The sequence below is a fragment of the Pyrus communis genome, chromosome 2, assembly GCF_041283825.1.
Source record: "Pyrus communis isolate YQ-2024b chromosome 2, ASM4128382v1, whole genome shotgun sequence".
Lineage (NCBI taxonomy): Eukaryota > Viridiplantae > Streptophyta > Magnoliopsida > Rosales > Rosaceae > Pyrus > Pyrus communis.
The window spans coordinates 21685982-21710739 of record NC_142566.1 but is presented as its reverse complement, the minus strand read 5'-3'; the positions used below and the strand labels follow the sequence as shown (position 1 = coordinate 21710739).

Here is a 24758-nt window from a genome sequence, read left to right as displayed (position 1 = left end):
AACCTAGGGTAAAAAAGCGGTTGATTTTTTATTTTTTTTTATTTTTATTTTTTATTTTTGAGCATAGCTATACATTTACACTAAGAGAAGAGAGAAGTTTGGCTAACCTATGACAATCTAATTTGGTATCGAATTCACCATCTACGAGATTCGAACCTAAGATCTCTCATTTATAAGTGGAGAGAAATACCACAAGACCGTAGTATTGAGTAACAAGAGCAGTTGGCTTTTAAGTGGTCAATTTAGCCTCGAGTCAAGCCCGACCAATGACGAGGACTGGACAAAAAAAAAAAAAAGAACTTTAACGAAAAGCTCACAATACTATTCACTTTAACGAGAAATCATATTTTTACACTAAAAAGTCAATCATGGTATTATTCATTTTATCCTTTATTTTATTCATATCGTTAAAATTCAAAAATTTTAAATCATTTTCTTTAATTTTTTTTTTTTTTTTTTTAAAAGGAACCGATGACAGTATGTATCGACAATCCAAGGTACATGGAAAACTTGTTCGACTGTCTAAAATAGCTTAATGATTGGCTTATTTTTAATAGATCAACGGCTACCTTTCGGCTACCTTTTAAAACCGATTACAATATGTACGCAATCGTTCAATAAACACAAGCCACGTCAAAAAACTTGTTCGACAATGTAAACAACGTAGGTGAGGCTTCAATAAAAAACTGTATGAGGTTTTTGTTTTTGTTTTTGTTTTTTTTCTTTTTTTTTAATTTTTAATTTTTTTTATATAAATATTGAAGGTATTTTAACATTATGTGAGGCCTCAATAAAAAACAGTAAAATTTGGACATATGAAATTACATTATCGCCCATTATTTTTTTTATGTGATAGAAGATTAAGTAGTATTTTCATCATCTTTTGGTTGACAAATAGAATTTCATTAATTAATCTTTAATCTTTAATATTAGAAAGCTAGAATGAGAGTTTGGTGTCTCAAGGCTTCACCAAAAATTTTTGGACAAAAAAGCCCCCAAACAAAAAAAATCACAACTGGCCGAAAATAATAGAAACAAATTTGCAAGGGTAATTTTGTCATAAGAAAATAGAAAAATCGGAAATAAAAAAAAAATTTAAAAAGCTAAAAAAAAAAGAAGACGTGAGTGAAAAAAATAAAGGTGGTGTTTCGTTTTCAGACCGTATGATTCCCCCACTTTCTCAGTAACCTCTCTCAATTAACCGTTTCTTCCCTAAAAAAGAGATCAGTTTCATACCCACTACAATTGCACGTTTGAATCAAAAAGATCAGTTGACCTCCTCGGCCTAAATCTCATCCTTTTCTCCCATACGCTCAAAACGAAAATTAGTGTCATTCATATCTTTTTCTCTAATTCAATGCTCTAAATTGTAGGTTTGTGATTTTTATTTATTTGTTCTCTTATCTTCTACTGATGTGGTTCTGTGAAGGTGTGGCGAGGTTTTGCCGGGCGAAGTCAGCGTTCTGGAGTGACGAAGTGAAGTTGCTGGTTGCGGCGGAGGAAGGATTTACTCTGGTTCTTGGCAGTGGGAAGGACTTGAGGAGTTTTAGAGAGATGAGTTGGTGAAGGTTGATGGCGAGGGGCAGTGTGTTATGAAAGATCATGGGTATTTTGGTATGTTTAGGCCTTAGCTCCATGCCTTAAATTCGAGTCCTGTGATTTCATTTGTTGGAGAAAGTTTAAAGCTTTATATTGCCAATGGTTGTGTAGTTCTCTTCAATTTCTATGGTTGTGATGTTACAGAAATAATGAGTTTACGTTCAAATTTTCCAAGACTTTAGAGGTAACCAAATTGACCCTTATAATCTTTTAAGTTTCCATTGCATTAAGAACCAAACAAAGAGTACGAAGAAAAAGCAGAGCAATCATCCGCAATTCAGTTGAAGAATGGTGATTCTCTCTAACTGGATCAATTTCTTTTTCAATTAGTGCTCAATTGTTGAATCTATGTTTGTTCCTTTGGTGTTTTTTAGATATCCATGTATTTGTTTATCATAAATGGTGGATTTCTAACATATGTGTGGATTAACATCCTCAAAAGTCAACAAAGGTCAATTAGTGGGTTTCGGAGTGAGTATGGACTTCCAACTCTAATGTTTTTGTTTGACTTATTCATTTCACTAACAAAACAAAAATCAATGTGGTGAATATTGCAGTGTACTGATAGTTGTCTTACAAAATTTAGTTAGTTTTTCTTCCTCAGTTGACTTCAGTCAACAACCTTCTATTGACAACCTTAAATTGGTTGAATATGTTCTAGCAACTTTAAATTGGGTTACAAAAAATATGAATTGATGTTATAACGAACCATAGCCAAGCTTTTTCAAACGAAATTTGTATGCCTTTTGAAGTTTTTGTAGTAAAGATGTCTTTATGCATGCATAATTGTGGAGCGGAAAAAAGAACTATGTATGCTACGCGTAGTGCGCCGTGATGTAAAAACGACATTTCGCACGCGTAAGGCATGAAGAACACGTATGAATTCTTTTTGTAGTAAAGATGTCCTTATGTATGCATAGATGTCAAAGGTAAAAAAACCCTGAATGCCGCGCATAGCGCGCCGTGATGTAAAAAATGCCTTTTGCACGCGCAAAGCGCGTGCAAAAAGGCTAGTATCCACTTAAATTAGCTAACAACTAATTTCCAATTCTAGAAATTCTAAATTCTCTAGAATTGTAAATTAGTGGCTTATTTGTTACTCAGTATTACAGTCTGATGATATTTATTTTTACTTGTAAGTGAAATGACTTAGATTAAAACTCGTGGATGACGAATTCGATATCAAATTAAGTCGTTCATTGTGTAGCCTAACCGAACTCCTCTCTCCTTTTAGTGTAAAATATCACTATACTAAAAAAATTTGTGGCTTATTTTTGTCATTATCTTTAATTGGTCACTTTCTTCATTAAAAAAAGTTATTAATACTTTTATAAGAAACTTCATTAATCTATTTAAATTTGACGTATGGTTATATAAAAAAAAATGTATTTAAAACTTATGGGTGCATTTGAAAATAAACGTACCAACTTTTAGTAAGTTTAGATTCTAAATGTACCGTGAAACAAAATGTATCAGAAATTCAAATATGCCATAAAATCAAAAGCACCCATATTATAGGTTATCAAACATACCAATACAATCAAACATACCTTTAATAAAATTATAGAAAAAAATGTTTAATTAAATTCTTAAAAGAAACAGATGCTTAATCAACAAAATTGTAAAATGGGGCGCCTATTTCAAAACGTCCCACCAGATTAAACAAATTCGTATGCTCCACATTATCCATGATTGTTAGTTATTAATTAAACCAATTTAACCAAAAAAATAAAAAAAAGAAAGAAAAAGAAGATACATTTGTCTTGTTACATTATCCTTGACAATCAAAGCATAGCATGTAATAGAATTGATTCTTGCAGCCCATATTTTTCTTTTTGCACACACTTATTTATTACTATCAGTTGATTCTCATTCGATCCAAATGCCATAAATAAACAAGGTATGCATTAAAAAAAAAAAAAAAAAAAAGTGTGTAAAAACAACTTCCCAAATATTATTTGCACCCAAAAGTTGACAGGAACCCCCAAAAGTTGAAAGAAAATGGCGGAATCAAAGCAGGAGGAGCAAGCGCCTTCTTACAAGAAGCAGGTATGGCTTTTACCCAAGTTTGCCGTCAAAAGCTTAGTCCATTACTGCTTAGTGGGAGTAATTTGGTTAAAGACGACGATGAAATTACAAATAAAAGAAGCGTCTTTCAATATTTTGGGTATTTCTCTTTGTCGTCGTCAAAAGCTAGTTTCTTGTTGAACGGGGAATTACAGAGCGTCAAGTTTTGAGTTCCGTTTACTATTTCTCTTTGCTAAATGAACTTCTGGACTATAAGAAGCAGTCATGGTACCCATTTTGTTAAATCAGGCGGGATATCTTGGCACTTTTCAGTTTTTAAATCTTGCCCATTTTGTCTTTCTTTGTGCGTATTTTGTTTTGTTTTCAATCCCATTATTCCCCCTTTGAATCTCAGTTACTTGCTGAAATGTATGCCATGGAGATGGAGAGGATAGCTGAGATATTCAAGATCTTAAGACTATTGTTACTTTATGCGTCACAAGTAGATATTCAAGATCTTGGATAGCTGAGATATTCAAGATCTTAAGATTATTGCACAATACCACGGTAGTGCTAGCAGGTACATAATTGATATATTTCTCAATTTGCAGCTGATGGTGTCTTCAGCTGCAGCCCTTGGTGGTGCAGCTGCCGCAGTGGATATGGATGTTGGTTTGGCAAAGGATGCTGATGCAGACCTTGGTGGTGATGAAGGCCTTGTCATAGACAATGATGACGACGGATCGGAAGCAGACGATGAAGTTGAAGGTGACGTTGGAGAAGGTGATGTTGGAGACGGCAACAATGACGATGATGGCGGTGGACACGTACAAATCCGAAGGATCACGTACTATTTGGACGTTCCTGTGTCTCACGTTGATCCACTCGGACAGCCTAATGCTGGTGCATTGCACCAGCTTGTGCTTAATGAGTTGTCCCTCCACCCGCTTCCCGGCATTGATGTCCCTGATGGAGGATACGGTGTCACGTACGTTCTCCAAGCCGGCAATGAACAACAAAGAATGGATCTCCAAGGCTTGCAGAATGTTCAAAATCCTCCCTGGATCAACCCGGCCGGATTTATAGTCTCTGTTGAAGCTAGAGACTTGTTTCTCCCCAAATTCATACCAGTTTCCATGCTTACCCCAAATGGAGATGCACTGCCCATGGGAACATTTGACATCCGTGGTTGCAAGGATGAAATTGATTTGATGTTAGATGTGGCTCAATTGGTGAATCCCGTTGTTATAGACAACACAGAATACTGGGTTAATTTGCCAAATTATCCAGATTCCATTCTAAATCATGGCGATATTGGTGAAGCATATTGGCCCCTTGTAGTCCAAGGGCTGTTGAGAGTTGTGGTCTTCTTGCCGGTTAACGACGACCACGATGACCCTCCCTCCGATGAGAGCGTAGTTGAGGACTAAGCATTAGGGATTAATGATTACAAAAGACGTTAAGACTTTCAAGTTTGTAATGATGGATGATATAATAGGATACTGTTTGAGTTCAATGCTTGTAGCTTTTGTTCTTTGAGTTTAAATTTTGTAGTGCGCATCTTATTTGAGAAGTGCCAATGAAAGACTCTCAAAGTAGGTGTGACATCCCACATCGCCCAGGGGAGTGATCCTTAAATGTATATTCCCATCCTTACCTAGCACGAGGCCTTTTGGGAGCTCACTGGCTTCGGGTTCCGTAGGAACTCCGAAGTTAAGCAAGAAGAGGGCTTGAGCAATCCCATGATGGGTGACCCACTGGGAAGTTGCTCGTGAGTTCCCAAAAACAAAACCGTGAGGGAATGGTAAGCCCAAAGCGGACAATATCGTGCTACGGTGGTGGAGTGGGCCCGTGAAGTGATCCGTCCCGGGCCGGGATGTGACAATTTGGTATCAGAGCCTAACCATGGTCGCGTATGTGCTGACGAGGACGTCGGGCCCCTAAGGGGGGTGGATTGTAACATCCCACATCGCCCAGGGGAGTGATCCTTAAATGTATATTCACATCTTTACCTAGCGCGAGGCCTTTTGGGAGCTCACTGGCTTCGGGTTCCGTGGGAACTCCGAAGTTAAGCGAGTAGCGCGCGAGAGCACTCCCAGGATGGGTGACCCATCGGGAAGTTCTCGTGTGAGTTCCCAGAAACAAAACCGTGAGGGAATGGTAAGCCCAAAGCGGACAATATCGTGCTACGGTAGTGGAGTCGGGCCCGGGAAGTGGTCCCGTCCGGGCCGGGATGTGACAGTTGGACTCTTCACGAGAGACTTTTGAGACTTTCAAATACGATTACACAAGCCATTATCTTTGCTAAGTGCCATTACTTCTACTTGAACCAAAACTCTGACGTCAAATAAGAACTTCAAATGAAGGAAATTACCAAATTCCTAGCATCATGCAATGATTCTCATCTAAAACTCTTTTCAATTATAAGTGCAACAAACTGTGAGTTTGTTACTACGATAAGCTAGTTACATTTCACTTCGCTTGGAAGTGAGATGATTTAGCTTTGATTCTCGTCTTACAAGAATTCAAAAATAAAAGATGGAATTAAAGCTCCGCTTCTCTAAACACTAGAAATTATGAGCCAAATTAAAATAGAAATAGAGAGTCAAAAGAGATGAGAAAGAAAGAGGGGTAGAAATAGAGTGTTTCCTGAATAATAAAATTTGAAGTTTTCTCCTCCCTCTCTAAAACAAAGTACTAAAAACAAAAAATAATGCTTTATTAGTGTGCTGGCTAAACGTCGCCGTTCGAGGTCCTGGTTGCAACTATTTTTCACTTATGACTTTTTTTATTGGCACTTCGTATATTGTTAAACACCCTCAACATTAAAAATATAATATTAAATGATTCATATGTCTTAATATACAATGATAATTTTGACCTCATAAGGTTTAAAAAATATATATATAAACACACCCTAAGTCACTTTTAATGTATATATTTCAATATTATTTATCTTCTTCAACTCTAAAAATCATTCTCACCCTCATTTGTAAAATAAAACCCTAATCAATAAAACTACAAGCATATAGATTGAAAAAAAAATATTCATAAGAGAAGCTTCACGTTGATGATTGATATTCAACCAATTAATCCCAACTTTTGTCCCCCATTTGTATATTCCTCTTTGGGAAATTTTCATCTTTGTGGAACTTGTTTCCTTCAATCCAATCAATCTTCCCTACTGTTGGGACACTTTTAAGTCAAGGTGGACTTAGGTTTTGAGAACGTCCTCTTGTCTTCCTTAGTTCGGTTTCGTATCAAGTTTTAGAATATCTTGAAAGAGTTAGCTTATCTTGGGAAATATCCCGGTTAGATTGATGACTCGAAGATTAACATGATTAAGCAACTAATGGCTTGCTTAAGTGAGACATGATGTGGAAGCTAGAAGTCCATCAGTTTAGCATGAGAGAGAGAGAGAGAGAGAGAGAGAGAGAGAGTTTGCATGGTTGTATGGTTGTATATTTCAATATTATTTATCTTCTTCAACTCTATAAACCATTCTCGCCCTCCTTTGTAAAATAAAACCCTAATCAATAAAACTACAAGTATATAGATTGAAAAAAAAAATATTCATAAGAGAACCTTCACGTTGATAATTGATATTCAACCAATTAATCCCAACTTTTGTCCCCCATTTGTATATTCCTCTTTGGCAAATTTTCATCTTTCTGGAACTTGATTCCTTCAATCCAATCAATCTTCCCTATTGTTGAGAGACTTTTAGGTCAAGGTGGACTTGGATTTTGAGAACGTCCTCTTGTCTCCCTTAGTTCGGTTTTGTATTAAGTCCCAAAATATCTCGAAAAAGTTAGCTTGTCTTGGGAAATATCCCGGTTAGATCAATGACTCGAAGATTAGTATGATTCAGCAAATAATGGCTTGCTCGAGTGAGACATGGTGTGGAAGCTAGAAGTCCATCAGTTTAGCATGAGAGAAAATTTGCATGGTTGTATGGTGTTTTAGGTTGGATAATCTTGGTTTCCTATTGTAGTAACGAAGTTTATGATGGATAGAATACTTAGAGGAAAAGCTATGGAAGAACACTAAGGTTGCAGGGGTGTTGCTTTATGGGCTTCGAGTTGTTGTGTTATCCCCTTTCTCTAAGGATTTTGACCTATATTTGTAGTTGAACGATTGCTTCCTAAGAAATCTCTAATTGTGGCTTGGTCCATTCTCCCCTTTCTCCATGGTTCTTTTGCCACCCCTATTTTGGTGCCAGATGGCAAGGTGCTGCCACTTTATGAAACATGCATCATGCCTTCTTCCCAAGGTGCTGTTTTTCCAGGTTAGTCTTCCACAGATGCTACTTCTGGTAGCGCCTCATGACTTTTGTGCATCGATCTTCTGCGTGAGCCATTAATGCAGGCTTTATTGGCTCTTCACGTGATTATAAGGCTAAGGGATTTGATTCACTCTTAACTAAGTTGGTTAGCTTGCTAGGGAAATGGGAAACTGGGTTTGGTTCTCTCTCAGGCGTACCCACATGTCAACGATTATGGGCTTGGATATTTGGGCCCCCAAGTAGCCCAAAGTCTTCCATATTCTTGACTCCATATAGGCCTAATAAACTTCTGTAACCATCCACACCACAATTCACTTGGCAAGGCCCGAACATCTGACTTGGTCTTATTCTAGCGTGAATCGTAATTAGCGTGATAGAGCTTGGCATGATGAATAGGCATGGGCATGTCATGATTTATAGTCTCTGTTGAAGCCATAGACTTGTTTCTCCCCAAATTCATACCAGTTTCCATGGCTAACCCAAATGGAGATGTAGAGTCCATGGGAATATTTGACATCCGTCGTTGTAATTTATGATATAATAGGATACTGTTTGAATTTAATACTAGTAGCTTTTGTTTTTTGAGTTTAAATTTTGTAGTGCGCATCTTATTTGACAAGTGTCAATGAGAGATTCTCAAAGTGAGACTCTTCATGAGAGACTTTTGAGACTTTCAAATATGATTACACAAGCCATTATTTTTGCTAATTATTTATAAATAGTGCCACTACTTTTACTTGGACCAAAACTCCGACGTAAAATAAGAACTTCAAATGAAGGAAATTACTAAATTCCTACAGTCATGCAATGATTCTCATCATGCAACGTTTTTCAATTGTAAGTGCAAAACAACTGTGACTTTCCACTTCGCTTGGAAGTAAGAGAATTTAGCTTTGATTCTCATCTTAGAGGAATTCGAAAATAAAAGATGGAATTGAAGCTCTGCTTCTCTAAACACTAGAAATTAAGAGCCAAATTAAAATAGAAATAGAGAGTCAAAGAAAAAGAGGGGTAGAAATAGAGTATTTCTTGAATAATAAAACTTAAAATTTTCCCCTCCCTCTCTCTAAAAATAGAAAAAAAGGGGTAGAAATAGAGTATTTGCAACTATTTTCATTTTGGCTTTTTTTTTTATTGGCACTTCATATAGTGTTAAATACCCTCAACATTAAAATATAATATTAAATGATTTATATGTCTTAATATACAATGACAATTTTGACCTCATAAGGTTTTAAAAAATGGTTTTTTTTAGATATAAGCCCTTGAAACTCCTATTTTTCAAATAAAAACCCACCTAAATTTAAACATTCAAATAAAACCCAAATTTCAAATAGACTGCCATGTAGACAAATATATGACCAACTATTACAACACATTTACAACTTATGCCACAAAATCCTAATTTGGTCAATAAATGTTATTACTCATCCTAATTATGATGAGCAATTAAATCCATATGGATATTTTACCTTTCTTGTATCATAAATATTAGCAACATATATAAATTAATTTACCTTACTTGTATGGAAAAAATAATATTGTTTGAAACATGTAATTACCTACATTCAAATTAATTTACATACTTATAAAATATTATACTAATTTACCTGCATTTTGAATCATGTAATTACCTATGTACAAATGTTATACTAATTTACCTACATTCAAATTAATTTACATACTTATAAAATATTATACTAATTTACCTACTTATTAATATTATACTAATTTACCTACAGTTAAATTAATTTACCTATTCCAAAAAACAAAAAAAATAGTGATATTAGAAAATGTTCGAATGTTGTGGGTTTGTGCTTATAGGCAATTAAATAAACTTTTAAATCATGTAGGTAAATTAGACCGTTTTGGAAGTAAATTAGACCCTTTAAAATTTGGTTTGATGGAATAGGTAAATTAGACTATTTTGTAGCTAGGTAAAAATTGCGTGGAACATATAGCTTTTGTTTTGTGGATTAGGGATTAGAGTATTAGCCGAAGCTGTTTTAAGTTTATTGTTGTGTTGGTAAATTAACTTATATATTTAATGCACAAAATTATGAAATTAGAATTATTATTTTTCAATCGGCATGTTATAACAAGTTGAAAGTTAATACATTCAACATACAATGAATGACATGAATTATTTTGTAAAATATATAAAATTAATTAAATGGATATAACAAGTAACTGATCCAAAAATCATATCCAAGTATTAATAGGGGTAGTTTAGGCATTCAGAAAATACACAATTTGAAAAGTCAAACTTAATTAAAGAATTTATTTAGTTGAAGGCTAGTCAATGGGTTTTATTCAAGAAAACAAAAAGAGATGGGTTTTAATAGAGGAAAATATAGTTTCAAAGGGTAATATCAAATTTAGGGTAAAAAGATATAAACACAACCTAAGTCAATTTTAATGTGTAGATTTCAATATTATTTATCTTCTTCAACTCTAAAAACCATTCTCACCCTCCTTTGTAAAATAAAACCCTAATCAATAAAACTACAAGCATATAGATTGGAAAAAAAAAAAAAAATTCATAAGAGAACCTTCACGTTGATAATTGATATTCAACCAATTAATCCCAACTTTTGTCCCCCATTTTTACATTCCTCCTTGGGAAATTTTCATCTTTTTGGAACTTGATTCCTTCAATCCAATCAATCTTCCCTACTGTTGGGACACTTTTAGGACAAGGTGACTTGGGTTTTGAGAACGTCCTCTTGTCTTCCTTAGTTCGGTTTCGTATCAAGTCCCAGAATATCTCGAAAGAGTTAGCTTGTCTTGGGAAATATCCCGGTTGGATCAATGACTCGAAAATTAGCATGATTAAGCAAATAATGGCTTGCTTAAGTGAGACATGATGTGGAAGCTAGAAGTCCATCAATTTAGCATGAGAGAGAGAGAGTTTGCATGGTTGTATGGTGTTTTAGGTTGGATAATCTTGGTTTCCTATTGTAATAACGAAGTTTATGATGGATAGAATACTTAGAGGAAAAGCTATGGAAGAACACTAAGGTTGTAGGGGTGTTGCTTTATGGGCTTCCAGTCTTTGTGTTATCCCCCTTCTCTAAGGATTTTGACCTATATTTGTAGTTGAACAATTGCTTCCCAAGGAATCTCTAATTGTGGTTTGGTCCCTTCTCCCCTTTCTCCCTAGTTCTTCTGCCACCCCTATTTTGGTGCAAGACGCCTAGGTGCTGCCACCTTATGAAACCTGCATCATGCCTTCTTCCCAATGTGCTGTTTTTCCAAGTTAGTCTTCCACATATGCTACTTCTGGTAGTGCCTCAGGAATTTTATTTGCCGATCTTATACGTGACCCATTAATGCAGGCTTTACTGGCTCTTCACGTGATTCTAAGGTTGAAGGATTTGATTCACTCCTAACTAAGTTGGTTAGCTTGCTAGGTAAATGGGAAATTGGGTTTGGTTCTTTCTTAGGCTTACCCACATGAGCTTCAAGGGTTATAGGCTTGGAAATTTAGGCCCCCCAAGAAGCCCAAAGTTTTCCATAAGATTGACTCCACATAAGCCCAATAAACTTCCATAACCATCTACACCACAATTCACTTGGCAAGCCCCAAGTATCTGACTTGGGCTTATTCTAGCCTGAATAGTAATTAGTGTGATAAAGCTTAGCATGATGAATAGGCACGGGCATGGCATGATTTATACAAGTATTTGGCTTAATTACCGTAGTGTGGCATGGTTGTGGATATATTCCTTTCTTGATTTTGTACCTTTGCATGTATTTGGGCTTGGCATGAGGCTCGTATAGCGACTGGGCCTCGAGACATGATGGGGTTTGCATGTGACATTTTTGGGCCTCAAAACATACCAATTCTTAACCCCTTAATTAGTTTTATAAAGTTGGTTGTTTAACTAAGAGTGGGATGTGCGTTAAGATTACTTTTAATTGAAAAACAAATATAAGATGTATTAAGTAGGTATATTCAACAATATATGGGGTATTTTTTCGTGGCCATCGAACCAACTAAAATGCAAAATAAAATGAATAATGTCACTAGTTTACTTCAACCAAATCAGTGGTTATCATGGTAGTACCAAATCATATTATAAATAAATAAAAAGAAAAATTGAAAGTTGAACATCCAAAAAATCAAGTTGAATAAACCCATTTGGCCCATTAGGAACTTCCAAATGAAGTAACTCTAAATAGGCCCATTAATGTAATAAACGGCGTGTTATCTTTTTGGATTGACGCGTAAATCGTAGTCAATGAGTTGAAGTTGAAGGTGACGACGGCGTATGTAAAATTTGGAAGGCTGAATATTCATGTCAACTGATCGATTAATTTACAACGATACAATGTACAACAAGAAAACATCAATTCTTTCTTGGAAATGGGTTGATACCTCCAACCCGGGTCCACCCGGGTCCCCTGGACCCGACTCACCATTCGCTCTCTCTTTCTCTTAATTTCTGTTTAAATTTAAATTTAAAATCACTCAATTTCTTATCACAAGAAGCCAATGTACATAAAATAATTATTTTTCTGTTCAAATATTTATGACACTTATAATAATATCACTGTTGTAAACTTTCCTAGTTAAAGTGTGATTGTGTAAATCCTAAATTAGATTGGATTCTAGTTATCCTTTCTTATTACAACTTGTATTCCTTGGGGATGAAATAATATCTTCTCTCCTTTCACTACTATAAATAAATGCACTATGTAGGAAGGATAACATACACATTCCCTACAATTCTACAAACAATTCTACATACACATCTCTCTTAATTTCTCTTCTCCTTACCGCGGGCCTCCCTCAATCTTGTCAAATAAAATAGACTACAACAATCACGTAATTATTTGACTGTTAACTCGTAAGTTCGTGTAGTCCGGATCAAAAATGCATAAATATATAATATATTTGTTGATTGATTGACCACAAAAAGCTATATTTGTTTGCCTTTCTAAAACAACCCATTAAATTGTTTTATTTCAACGTGTGCCATCAAATGACGTTGGATTTGGCAAAAAAAAGTCTACGTTTAAGGACATTAAATGTCATGTTTATTTTATTTATTTATTTTTTTTGAAAGATTAAATGTCATGTTTAACCAAATGCAAAGAGAATCATGCAATTTGTTACTAGGCATGATAAACGGGGTTGTATTATCATGTTGGTGTCGTTTTATAGAAAACAACTCAATCACTCCTTCGTTTTTGTTTTGTTTTTTTTTTTTTTTATATATTTTTTACCAGTTACATAATATGTTTTGATTTTGACCCTTAGCCCCTCACCACTTGAACAATCAAACTTTTGAAAGTTAAATTTCATGAATAATAACGTTTTGTGAGGTCCTTTTTTTTGTTGTTTCACTATCCAAAGATTGAGTTTATCCCAATGTAAAAAATTTATAATATAATTTCAAGTATTTTCCTTTTCTAATTTACAGGATCACAGCAATTACTTGGATCAAACAACCAACAAATAAACAATTTATTGCTCGTTTGATAATGCTTCAAAAATGGTTGAAAGCGTTTTTAGTAAAAATATTTTTGAATTAATTCTTGGTAAAAATTCAAGCAGATAATGGAAAAACATTCTAAGCTCTTTTTACCAAAAACACAAATATAATGCTTCTTTCAAAAAACATTTATACTTTTGGAACATGAAATCAATTTAACAAAAAAAATACTTTCAGTTATTTTAAAAACACTTCCGAATACCCTTATTTTTCAAGTTGTGCTTTTGATACATGGAAGCGCATTGCTTTTCGATTATAGGAAGAGAGGGGTAGAAATAGAGTTTTCCCTAAATAATAAAATTTGGAACCTCTCCCTCACTCTCTCCCCAAAAAAAGGAATTGTAGAAAGAGAAGGGTCGAAATAGGGAAAACTCTCTCCCCAAAAAAAAGAATTGTAGAAAGAGAGGGGTCGAAATAGAGTTTTCCCTAAATAATAAAATTTGGAGCCTCTCCCTCACTCTCTCTCCCCAAAAAAAAAAAAAAGAATTAAAAAAAAAACAAAATAAATATTTCATAAGTGCGTTGGCTAAAACGTCGCCGTTTGGGGTTCTGGTTGCAACAAACTGAATCAAAGAGAGAGAGTAGAAATGACCCGAAAACAAACCGGTATGAATGTGGTCATGGATTCATCGATGGCTGCCGGCGAAGGTATCATCATTCACGATTTTCACCGTTTTCTTTTTGTGTTTTGATATCATGGATTCGTTGGTAATGTTAGAAGCTGGTGTTCGTTCTATGAATCTTTCGTCTGTCTGAGTCTGATGATAAAATTTAGGGCTTTTAATTTTCAAGGAACCATAAAATTTGTAGCTTTTTATTTTCTATTGACAGGAACCCTAATTTTCTCTTTGAATATTAGGGGTAGTGTTAGAAATTTGTGGGTTTATTTTTCAATTTTCAGGAAGCCTAAAAACTTTGGGTTTTCTTCGTCAGTTCAGAGAAATCCCAAGTTTTTTTTTATTTATAGAAAACCCTGAAAATTGGGGTTTTCCTTTTCAACTGGCAAACACCCCTAATTAGTAACCCTAACAAATTGATAAAGAAAACCCTTAATTTTTACCGTGAGAGCAAAGTTCTGTAATACAACCACAATTTCTAAGGGTAACCGTGACACCGAAAAAGAAAACTTGGGGTCTGTGTTAGTTGAAAAAGGAATGCTGTCATAAACATTTATAAGTTCCGGTTTGAAATTTTCCGGATTCAGAAGTTTGGGTTTAGGCTTGAAATTTGCTGTTATCTGAGTCAATTTTAATTACATGCCTGATTTCACGATTTCAACCCGTGATTTGTTAGCTGCAGTAACAAAGTCCATCTCTTTGGATTAAACATGAATGCCATGCTATTCAGTTTTGCGTATGGTGTGGCAAAAAATAGTTGAAAAGTAATAAAATGTGGTTACATTTGGAGCACACATTATATCTCTAACTTGCTATATATTTGGTGACCAGTTTTTTGACTCATCCGATCCATCTCTTTTTATTTTTCTTTTTCAATCTTCAATTTGATGGGTCAGAAATATAGACAGTAACAAATTCCTTCTTTAGATGGATATTTCGGATAGTTTGTTCTTTCTTAAAGGAAAGTGGACCCTCAGTTTTGATCTTATGGATGTGAGGCTGAACGAGGTTAATGTGACTTAAAATTTTCAGTTGTTCAATACGTTGAATTTTCTTTGTTTTTCTTGCTACCCTAAATGGTTGTATGCTTTGGTGCTCATTTATGATAAATTTGCTGTGTTGTTCTTGTTCTTTAATTGGATGTTTTGGATTCTTGATTTGACTTCCATGGTGACTTACTACAATGTTCTTTTGCATATTTATAAGTTTGGTAAGAAGTATGAGACTGGAAATATGAGAATTAAGAGAGAAATTGAGAAACATTAAAATACAGTGCAGGCTTCTAATTGGAATTTTTTAGTTGGGAATAGCCCAAAAACAGGTTTGTTCCCCGATATTAAACCCTTAAGAACGTGTTCATCTTTTATGATTTGTGCTGAAGAATTCTTTCCCCATTTGATTGATATTTGACCCTCTGTTGTTTTTCAATTCTCAACAATCAATTATTCAATTACCAAACCTTTATTGATTCCTTTAAGTTTTTGGTGTTCTGTTTCTTTGTGAAATAGTTCAACATTAATGTTTTCTTGTCATACTTGTGTTTGATGTCGCTAGTTAATTAATTTTTGGGTGGGTTTGTTCGTTTTATTTTTGTTGTGGCCCGTTTGTGTTTTTTGGGTTTTTTTTGGGGGGGGGGGGGGGGGGGGGGGAGGGGGAGCGATCAAATTGAAGTCGTTCATTGTGTAGCCTAACCGAACTCCTCCCTCCTTTTAGTGTAAAATATATCACTATACTAAAAAAATTTGTGGCTTATTTTTGTCATTATCTTTAATTGGTCACTTTCTTCATTAAAAAAAGCCATTAATACTTTTATAAGAAACTTCATTAATCTATTTAAATTTGACGTATAGTTATATATAAAAAAAATGTATTTAAAACTTATGGGTACATTTGAAAATAAACGTACCAACTTTTAGTACGTTTAGATTCTAAATGTACCGTGAAACAAAATGTATCAGAAATTCAAATGTGCCATAAAATCAAAGGCACCCGTATTATAGGTTATCAAACATACCTTTAATAAAATTATAGAAAAAAATGTTTAATTAAATTCTTAAAAGAAACAGATGCTTAATCAACAAAATTGTGAAATGGGGCGCCTATTTCAAAACGCCCCACCAGATTAAACAAATTCGTAAGCACCACATTATCCATGATTGTTAGTTATTAATTAAAACTATTTAACCAAAAAAAGAAAAGAAAAAGAAGATACATTTGTCTTGTTACATTATCCTTGACAATCAAAGCATAGCATGTAATAGAATTGATTTTTGCAGCCCATATTTTTCTTTTTGCACACATTTATTTATTACTATCCGTTGATTCTCATTCGATCCAAAGGCCATAAATGAACAAGGTCTGCATTAAAAAAAAAAAAAAAAGTGTGTAAAAACAACTTCCCAAATATTATTTGCACCCAAAAGTTGAAAGAAAATGGCGGAATCGAAGCAGCAGGAGCAAGCGCCTTCTTACAAGAAGCAGGTATGGCTTTTACCCAAGTTTGTCGTCAAAAGCTTAGTCCATTACTGCTTAGTGGGAGTAATTTGGTTAAAGACGACAATGAAATTACAAATAAAAGAAGCGTCTTTCAATATTTTGGGTATTTCTCTTTGTCGTCGTCAAAAGCTAGTTTCTTGCTGAACGGGGAATTACAGAGCGTCAAGTTTTGAGTTCCGTTTACTATTTCTCTTTGCTAAATGAACTTCTGGACTATAAGAAGCAGTCATGGTACCCATTTTGTTAAATCAGGCGGGATATCTTGGCACTTTTCAGTTTTTAAATCTTGCCCATTTTGTCTTTCTTTGTGCGTATTTTGTTTTGTTTTCAATCCCATTATTCCCCCTTTGAATCTCAGTTACTTGCTGAAATGTATGCCATGGAGATGGAGAGGATAGCTGAGATATTCAAGATCTTAAGATTATTGTTACTTTATGCGTCACAAGTAGATATTCAAGATCTTGGATAGCTGAGATATTCAAGATCTTAAGATTATTGCACAATACCACGGTAGTGCTAGCAGTTACATAATTGATATATTTCTCAATTTGCAGCTGATGGTGTCTTCAGCTGCAGCCCTTGGTGGTGCAGCTGCCGCGGTGGATATGGATGCTGGTTTGGCAGATGATGCTGATGCAGACCTTGGTGGTGATGAAGGCGTTGTCATCGTGGTCGTCGTTAACCGGCAAGAAGACCACAACTCTCAACAGCCCTTGGACTACAAGGGGCCAATATGCTTCACTAATATCGCCATGATTTAGAATGGAATCTGGATAATTTGGCAAATTAACCCAGTATTCTGTGTTGTCTATAACAACGGGATTCACCAATTGAGCCACATCTAACATCAAATCAATTTCATCCTTGCAACCACGGATGTCAAATGTTCCCATGGGCAGTGCATCTCCATTTGGGGTAAGCATGGAAACTGGTATGAATTTGGGGAGAAACAAGTCTCTAGCTTCAACAGAGACTATAAATCAGGCCAGGTTGATCCAGGGAGGATTTTGAACATTCTGCAAGCCTTGGAGATCCATTCTTTGTTGTTCATTGCCGGCTTGGAGAACGTACGTGACACCGTATCCTCCATCAGGGACATCAATGCCGGGAAGCGGGTGGAGGGACAACTCATTAAGCACAAGCTGGTGCAATGCACCAGCATTAGGCTGTCCGAGTGGATCAACGCGAGACACAGGAACGTTCAAATCGTACGTGATCCTTCGGATTTGTACGTGTCCACCGCCATCATCGTCATTGTTGCCGTCTCCAACGTCACCTTCTCCAACGTCACCTTCAACTTCGTCGTCTGCTTCCGATCCGTCGTCATCATTGTCTATGACAACGCCTTCATCACCACCAAGGTCTGCATCAGCATCCTCTGCCAAACCAGCATCCATATCCACCGCGGCAGCTGCACCACCAAGGGCTGCAGCTGAAGACACCATCAGCTGCAAATTGAGAAATATATCAATTATGTAACTGCTAGCACCACCGTGGTATTGTGCAATAATCTTAAGATCTTGAATATCTCAGCTATCCAAGATCTTGAATATCTACTTGTGACGCATAAAGTAACAATAATCTTAAGATCTTGAATATCTCAGCTATCCTCTCCATCTCCATGGCATACATTTCAGCAAGTAACTGAGATTCAAAGGGGGAATAATGGGATTGAAAACAAAACAAAATACGCACAAAGAAAGACAAAATGGGCAAGATTTAAAAACTGAAAAGTGCCAAGATATCCCGACTGATTTAACAAAATGGGTACCATGATTGCTTGTTATAGTCCAGAAGTTCATTTAGCAAAGAGAAATAGTAAACGGAACTCAAAACTTGATGCTCTGTAATTCCCCGGTCAGCAAGAAACTAGCTTTTGACGACAACAAAGAGAAATACCCAAAATATTTAAAGACGCTTCTTTTATTTGTAATTTCATCGTCGTCTTTAACCAAATTACTCCCACTAAGCAGTAATGAACTAAGCTTTTGACGACAAACTTGGGTAAAAGCCATACCTGCTTCTTGTAAGAAGGCGCTTGCTCCTCCTGCTTCGATTCCGCCATTTTCTTTCAACTTTTGGGGGTTTCTGTCAACTTTTGGGTGCAAATAATATTTGGGAAGTTGTTTTTACACTTTTTTTTAATGCAGACCTTGTTCATTTATGGCCTTTGGATCGAATGAGAATCAACGGATAGTAATAAATAAGTGTGTGCAAAAAGAAAAATATGGGCTGCAAGAATCAATTCTATTACATGCTATGCTTTGATTGTCAAGGATAATGTAACAAGACAAATGTATCTTCTTTTTCTTTTCTTTTTTTGGTTTAATTAATAACTAACAATCATGGATAATGTGGTGCTTACGAATTTGTTTAATCTGGTGGGGCGTTTTGAAATAGGCGCCCCATTTTACAATTTTGTTGATTAAGCATCTGTTTCTTTTAAGAATTTAATTAAACATTTTTTTCTATAATTTTATTAAAGGTATGTTTGATAACCTATAATATGGGTGCTTTTGATTTTATGGAACATTTGAATTTCTGATACGTTTTGTTTCACGGTACATTTAGAATCTAAACGTACTAAAAGTTGGTACGTTTATTTTCAAATGTACCCATAAGTTTTAAATACATTTTTTTTTTTATATAACTATACGTCAAATTTAAATAGATTAATGAAGTTTCTTATAAACTTTTTTTAATGAAGAAAGTGACCAATTAAAGATAATGACAAAAATAAGCCACAAATTTTTTTAGTATAGTGATATATTTTACACTAAAAGGAGGGAGGAGTTCGGTTAGGCTACACAATGAACGACTTAATTTGATATCGAATTCGTCATCCACGAGTTTTAAGTCGAGATTAATACCACCAAACCGTTGTGATGTTTATTGTTTGAAATTTTGCAGAGGACAGCCGTGGTGGGAGTTTTGACTTGGGCGAAAGTTCTTATAAGCAAGAAAATCATCTAGGTATGTTTTTTAAACTTTCTGGTTAATTGTATTGCTTGTGCAATACCCATGTGCGTATTTTAGTATTTCGTCTTGGTAGATGGCTCTCACTAAGGAATAATTCCAAATTTTATAGATTCAGATAGCATAGTGATCATTTGGTGTATTTTGTAAATGATGATGACTGCTCAGCCATGCTTATCTTCTCATCTGTCTTTTTCTGATGTTTTTGGTCTAAAATATTCAGAAAGCATGCAAGCAGAACAGAACAATCCAGACCCGATACCAGTAAGAGTTTCAGCGAATCAGATACGTTCACTTCCTTGTCAGTGGCATGTGCTCTAGTCTGATTTGTGCCGTTGTGCAGATGATTGTTGAGAAAGCTGCTGAAAAGAGTGACATGCCTGACATTCAAGAGAAGTTTGTTGCCAATGACTTTGTAGCCCAATTGTCTTAATTTTTATTGCTACATTGGAAGAACATGCTTCAGTTTTCACATACGGATTTAATATTTTTTCAGAAGGTTGGCAGAGAAAAGAAGGAAAAGAGCCTACGTGGACATAATGAGAAATGCGTTTGTGTATTTAGAACCTTGGAATTTGAGACCAATAGACCATACAAGATGGTAGGAATATCTCCCTTCATTATATTTACGTCATAATTATCATATTTACTTCCAAAGCTTTCAGTGGATACATTGTTCTAATTTGGGCCTCCATGCATGTGATTGCGGGAGAAGGCTTTGTCTTCCAGTCCTAGCATGAGCGAGAACACGAGGAAGTTAGTTGCAAATTCTCTGTTTTGCTTTAATTGTCTTGATTTGTATGCTATTTATGGATATAAGATTGCTATTTATTTGTTTAATTTTTGTTTTCATTTATGGTTTTGATGTACGTTCAGGTTCTATTTAGAGAGGTACAAGCAGTTATATGGTAATCTTTCAGAAGAACAACGCACTTGCACGGATGCTAGACAGTTGAGGGAGAAGCGTGCTGATTATATACCAGTAAGATTTTCGCTCCATAAAATGTGTTTACGTCCCATGCACTTGGTGGATGTACTCTGTTTTAATTTGATGAGATTCACACGCAGGTGAGTGTGGAGAAGGATCCAAGGGCAGACAGTGACGTTCCTGACATTGGTGTAAAAAAGTGTGTTTGCAATTCCCTTTTGCTTTAATTATTTTGATGTGTCTTGCTATAGTTGAATGGGATTGTTCATGGTGTTGTTGAGACGTGGAAGTGCCTTGGTCCTTGTTCATTGTATGAAATAAAGTTGAATGCTTGTTACTGTCGCCATGGTTATATAATTACAAGTTACAACGTGCATGAATTGGTTACCAAGTAGCGAAAGATTCCACCAAGTAGTGTTCATAGTCCATATTAGCTATAAGATCTGCCGTCCAAGTTCCTTTCTTGTCATAGCTTCGTTTTAAACGAAAAGGGTTCTCAATTTGTTCTGTTTGCTTACTTTTTCTTGTCGTTGCAGATACCATGTCCCCCGTCAGAAAACTCTTGGAGAATTTGTTGATTTGATTCAGATGGATATTGCGGTCAGTAAAACATTCCATGTGCGTGTCTTCTGCAAGAACACTGAACTTCCTGCCGGTGTGTGAGTTTGTAACTCGCTTTTATTCTTGGCATATTGTCTTTGTTCCAGAGTTGTGGAGGTTATAATTCTTTGAATGAATATCACAGGTGCCTCGATGTCTGCAATTGACGACGAATTTAAAGATGGAGATGGTTTCTTCGGTTGACGTATATCGGAGAAGAGAGAGCATGTGGATCTGCCAGTTAACTGTTTTAGGGAAGGATTTGGCAGTTAGTTTGTTTTTGTGAATGGTGATTTATGTGACCATCTGATTGGGCTTGTTTGTTTGTTTGTTTTCTTCACTATCTAATTGGGCTCAACGGCCTCTCGCGATGTCAAACTCGTCATTCATAAGAGTATAATTTCGTACCTAACACTTGTGAGAGAAAGGAGAGCTTATAATAAAAATAATACTCTACTAAATTACCGGAGTAAGTAGAATCTCTTGTAGTTTTATTAAAGTCATTTGGTTAAAGGATACACATCGTTTTCTTCTTGTCTTTATGTTTTGGAGTTTCACTTTCACAGGCTCACCTGATTGTCAGGTCAGGTCAATCAGGTGAGCCTGTGAAAGTGAAACTCCAAAACATATAAACAAAAAGAAAACGCTGTGTATCCTTTAACCGAATGACTTTAATAAAATAAATGCACCTCTATCAGTTCATCAATATAAGCAGCTTCAGGTGCAGTGAACTCTCCTTTGCTATAGGTTCCATAGATTGTAGTACCTAAGGGAAGTGTGTCTTCTCCTCCTCTGAGATATCCACATGGCTCTACAAATTAAGAAATATATCAATTATGTAACTGCTAGCACTACCATGGTATCATGCAAATTATGAGGGTCTACTTGCGACGCATAAAGTAACAATAATCTTAAACCTTGTATACAACAAAAACTGATTGCAATCTAGCATCCTTTGTTTTGAGGGCATGTAAAGCACTGTTTGCTTGTCTTCGACTTCCCTCCAAACACAACCTCTGCGATATAAGGTCTATGGAACTGCAAGAGGAAAAAAAAAAGGGAATTAGCAACACATAGAAGAAGATTAGCCTAATAGTTGCAAAATTTCCAATTGCTGAACCTTGATGACACTGCTAGATGTTCCGGAATGGTACCAACAACTGAAAACCATTTCGTTTAGAGGCCGTTTGATAATCATTCTGTTTTCAGTTTTCACCTTTTTTAAAACTGAAAACGAAATGGGTTATCAAACGGCCCCCTAATAAAGCAAACCATCTCACGGAAAAGTAGTTAAATTAATCCTGAATGAACCATAGAACAACAACATCAAAACCTAAACCCTGACAAAAAAAAAAAGAGTCATGCCAGATGACCAGTCAGAACTTTCTTACAAGAAATGCAATGTACTAACGAAAAAGAAACCATCAAGATCTTGAGAGAATTAAGTCTTACCTTAAATCTTTGTATTAATTTCTAATTACTCACTTAGGGTATGGTCCCCTATCCATCCTCTTTAAATTATGTAACAAAAAAAGGTAACACAGTACTTGTCACTTAATACTATTGGCTAGTAGTGTTCCTCTTCACTTGTAAGTGAAAGGGTCTTAGGTTTAATTCTCATCAAAGGTGAATTTCAACCACATTATTGCTAGCCCATTGTAAGGTTAAACATATATCATCCCCTTTAGTGTAGATAATATCGTTTGTTCAAAAAAAAAAAAAAACAAAAAACACACACACACACACACACACACAGGACTTGACTCTTTGCCACCTTTTTACTTGTCCCTTTTAGAAGGGTGCCCTTGTTTTTGTTGGTCCACATAATTATCTGTTTTTAAATTCACAACTAACTGGTCACTTAATACTACGATCTAATGATATTTCTTATCACTTGTAAGTAAGAGGTCACAAGTTTAAATCTCGAAAATGACGAGTTTGCAACTAATTTATTCCATGCAAGTTTTGTTTTAAGTCACTAGGCTTAGATGTGGGTTGAGAGATTAATTTCTTATTCTCGTTAATAGTCATAAGATAAATCTAGAGTTTGAAACCTTCCAATGTGACAAAAAGATAAATACCCAAAGTTTGAATTTTACTTAAGCATTGGTGTATGTAAACACATTGCCAATGAAGATATTCCCTAATAAATACATTTTTTCTAATATTAGCCAAAATTAAAACCTTATAAACTTTTAACCAAATATTTTATGACATGTTAAATTGGACGCAGGGAACTCATAAATTGAAGAAGAGAGAATGAATGGATATTTGATCAATTAGCCTTCTCAGTTGTTCTAATTTCTAATTTTTCATATATTGATTTACAAATCATAAATTTAGAAACTAGTTTTATTTTTTAATTTTATATAGTAAAAAACACATGAGAAGTTTTTTTATACAATAATATGTTTACACTAAGAGTTGAGAAAATAAAATTGGTATCGTAACCATCACGATATTGGAATTTAATACCTATCATTCATAAGTGAAGAAAAGTAATACTAAATTATATAACTAGGCGGTAAAGTTGTAAACGCATGAGAAATTAAAAAATGAATAATTTTCGAATTTACTTTTATTTTATTTTATCAAGAAGTAAACTTCATTCAAAGCTTAAAATCTAGGGAACTTTAACGAAAAACTCTCAGTACTGTTCACTTTAACGAAAAACCACATTTTTACACTAAAAAGTCAATCCTGGTACTATAATATCCCACATCGACCAACGGAGAAGGGGTGATGTGCCTTATATGTACATACTCCCCTCTCTATAGCACGTGGTTTTTTGAGAACTCACTGGCTTCGGATTCCATCAGAATTCGAAGTTAAGCGAGTTCGGGCGAGAGCAATCATAGGATGGGTGACCTATTGGGAAGTTCTCGTGAGTTCCCAGAAAAAAACTGTGAGGGAATACTAAGCCCAAAGCGGACAATATCGTGCTACGGCAAAGCCGAGACTGGGATGTGACAGAATGGTATCAGAGCTATTCTGCTGTTCGGTGCGGATGTGCCGGTGAGGACGTCAAGTTCCCCTTAAGTGGGGTGGATTGTAAGATCCCACATCAACCAAAAGAGAGGGGGTGATGTGCCTTATATGTACATGCCCACCTTCATATAGCACGAGGCCTTTTGAGAACTCGCTGGCTTCGGATTCCATCGGAACTCTGAATTTAAGCGAGTTTAGGCTAGAGCAATTCAAGGATAGGTGACCCATTGGGAACTTCTCGTCTGAATTCCCAGAAACAAATCCGTGAGGGAATGGTAAGTCCAAAGCAGACAATATCGTGCTACGGCGGAGTAGAGACTGGGATGTGATATAATGGTATGAGAGCCACTTTGCCGTGTGGTGCGAGTATGCCGACGAGGACGTTGGGCCCCTAAGGGGGTGGATTGTAACATCCCACATCGAACGAAGAGGGGGTGATGTGCCTTATATGTACATACTCCCCTCCATTGAGCAATATGCCTTTTAGGAACTCATTAGCTTCGGATTCCATCAGAACTCCGAAGTTAAGCGAGTTTAGGCGATAACAAACCCAGGATGAGTGACCCACTAGGAAGTTCTCGTGAGTTCCCAGAAACAAAACTGTGAAGGAATGGTAAGCCCAAAAAGGACAATATTGTGCTACGGCGGAGCTGAGACTAGGATGTGACAGAATGGTATCAGAGCCACTCTGCCGTTTGGTGCGGATGTGCCAGCGAGGATGCCGAGTTCCCCTTAAGTGGGGTGGATTGTAAGATCCCATA

General features: G+C 35.7%; 1 protein-coding gene across 1 annotated transcript; it reads left to right on the top strand.

The window, feature by feature from the left end:
- The first annotated feature begins 13967 nt into the window (after window positions 1-13967).
- LOC137747792 (uncharacterized) lies at window positions 13968-21421 on the top strand. Its single transcript, XM_088686898.1, has 9 exons — window positions 13968-14040; window positions 19416-19478; window positions 19705-19745; window positions 19825-19877; window positions 19978-20082; window positions 20358-20463; window positions 20550-20608; window positions 20946-21064; window positions 21155-21421. Exons 1-9 carry the CDS (start codon window positions 13980-13982, stop codon window positions 21211-21213), a joined length of 666 nt encoding a protein of 221 aa, XP_088543024.1. The 5' UTR covers window positions 13968-13979; the 3' UTR covers window positions 21214-21421.
- The last annotated feature ends 3337 nt before the right edge of the window (window positions 21422-24758 follow it).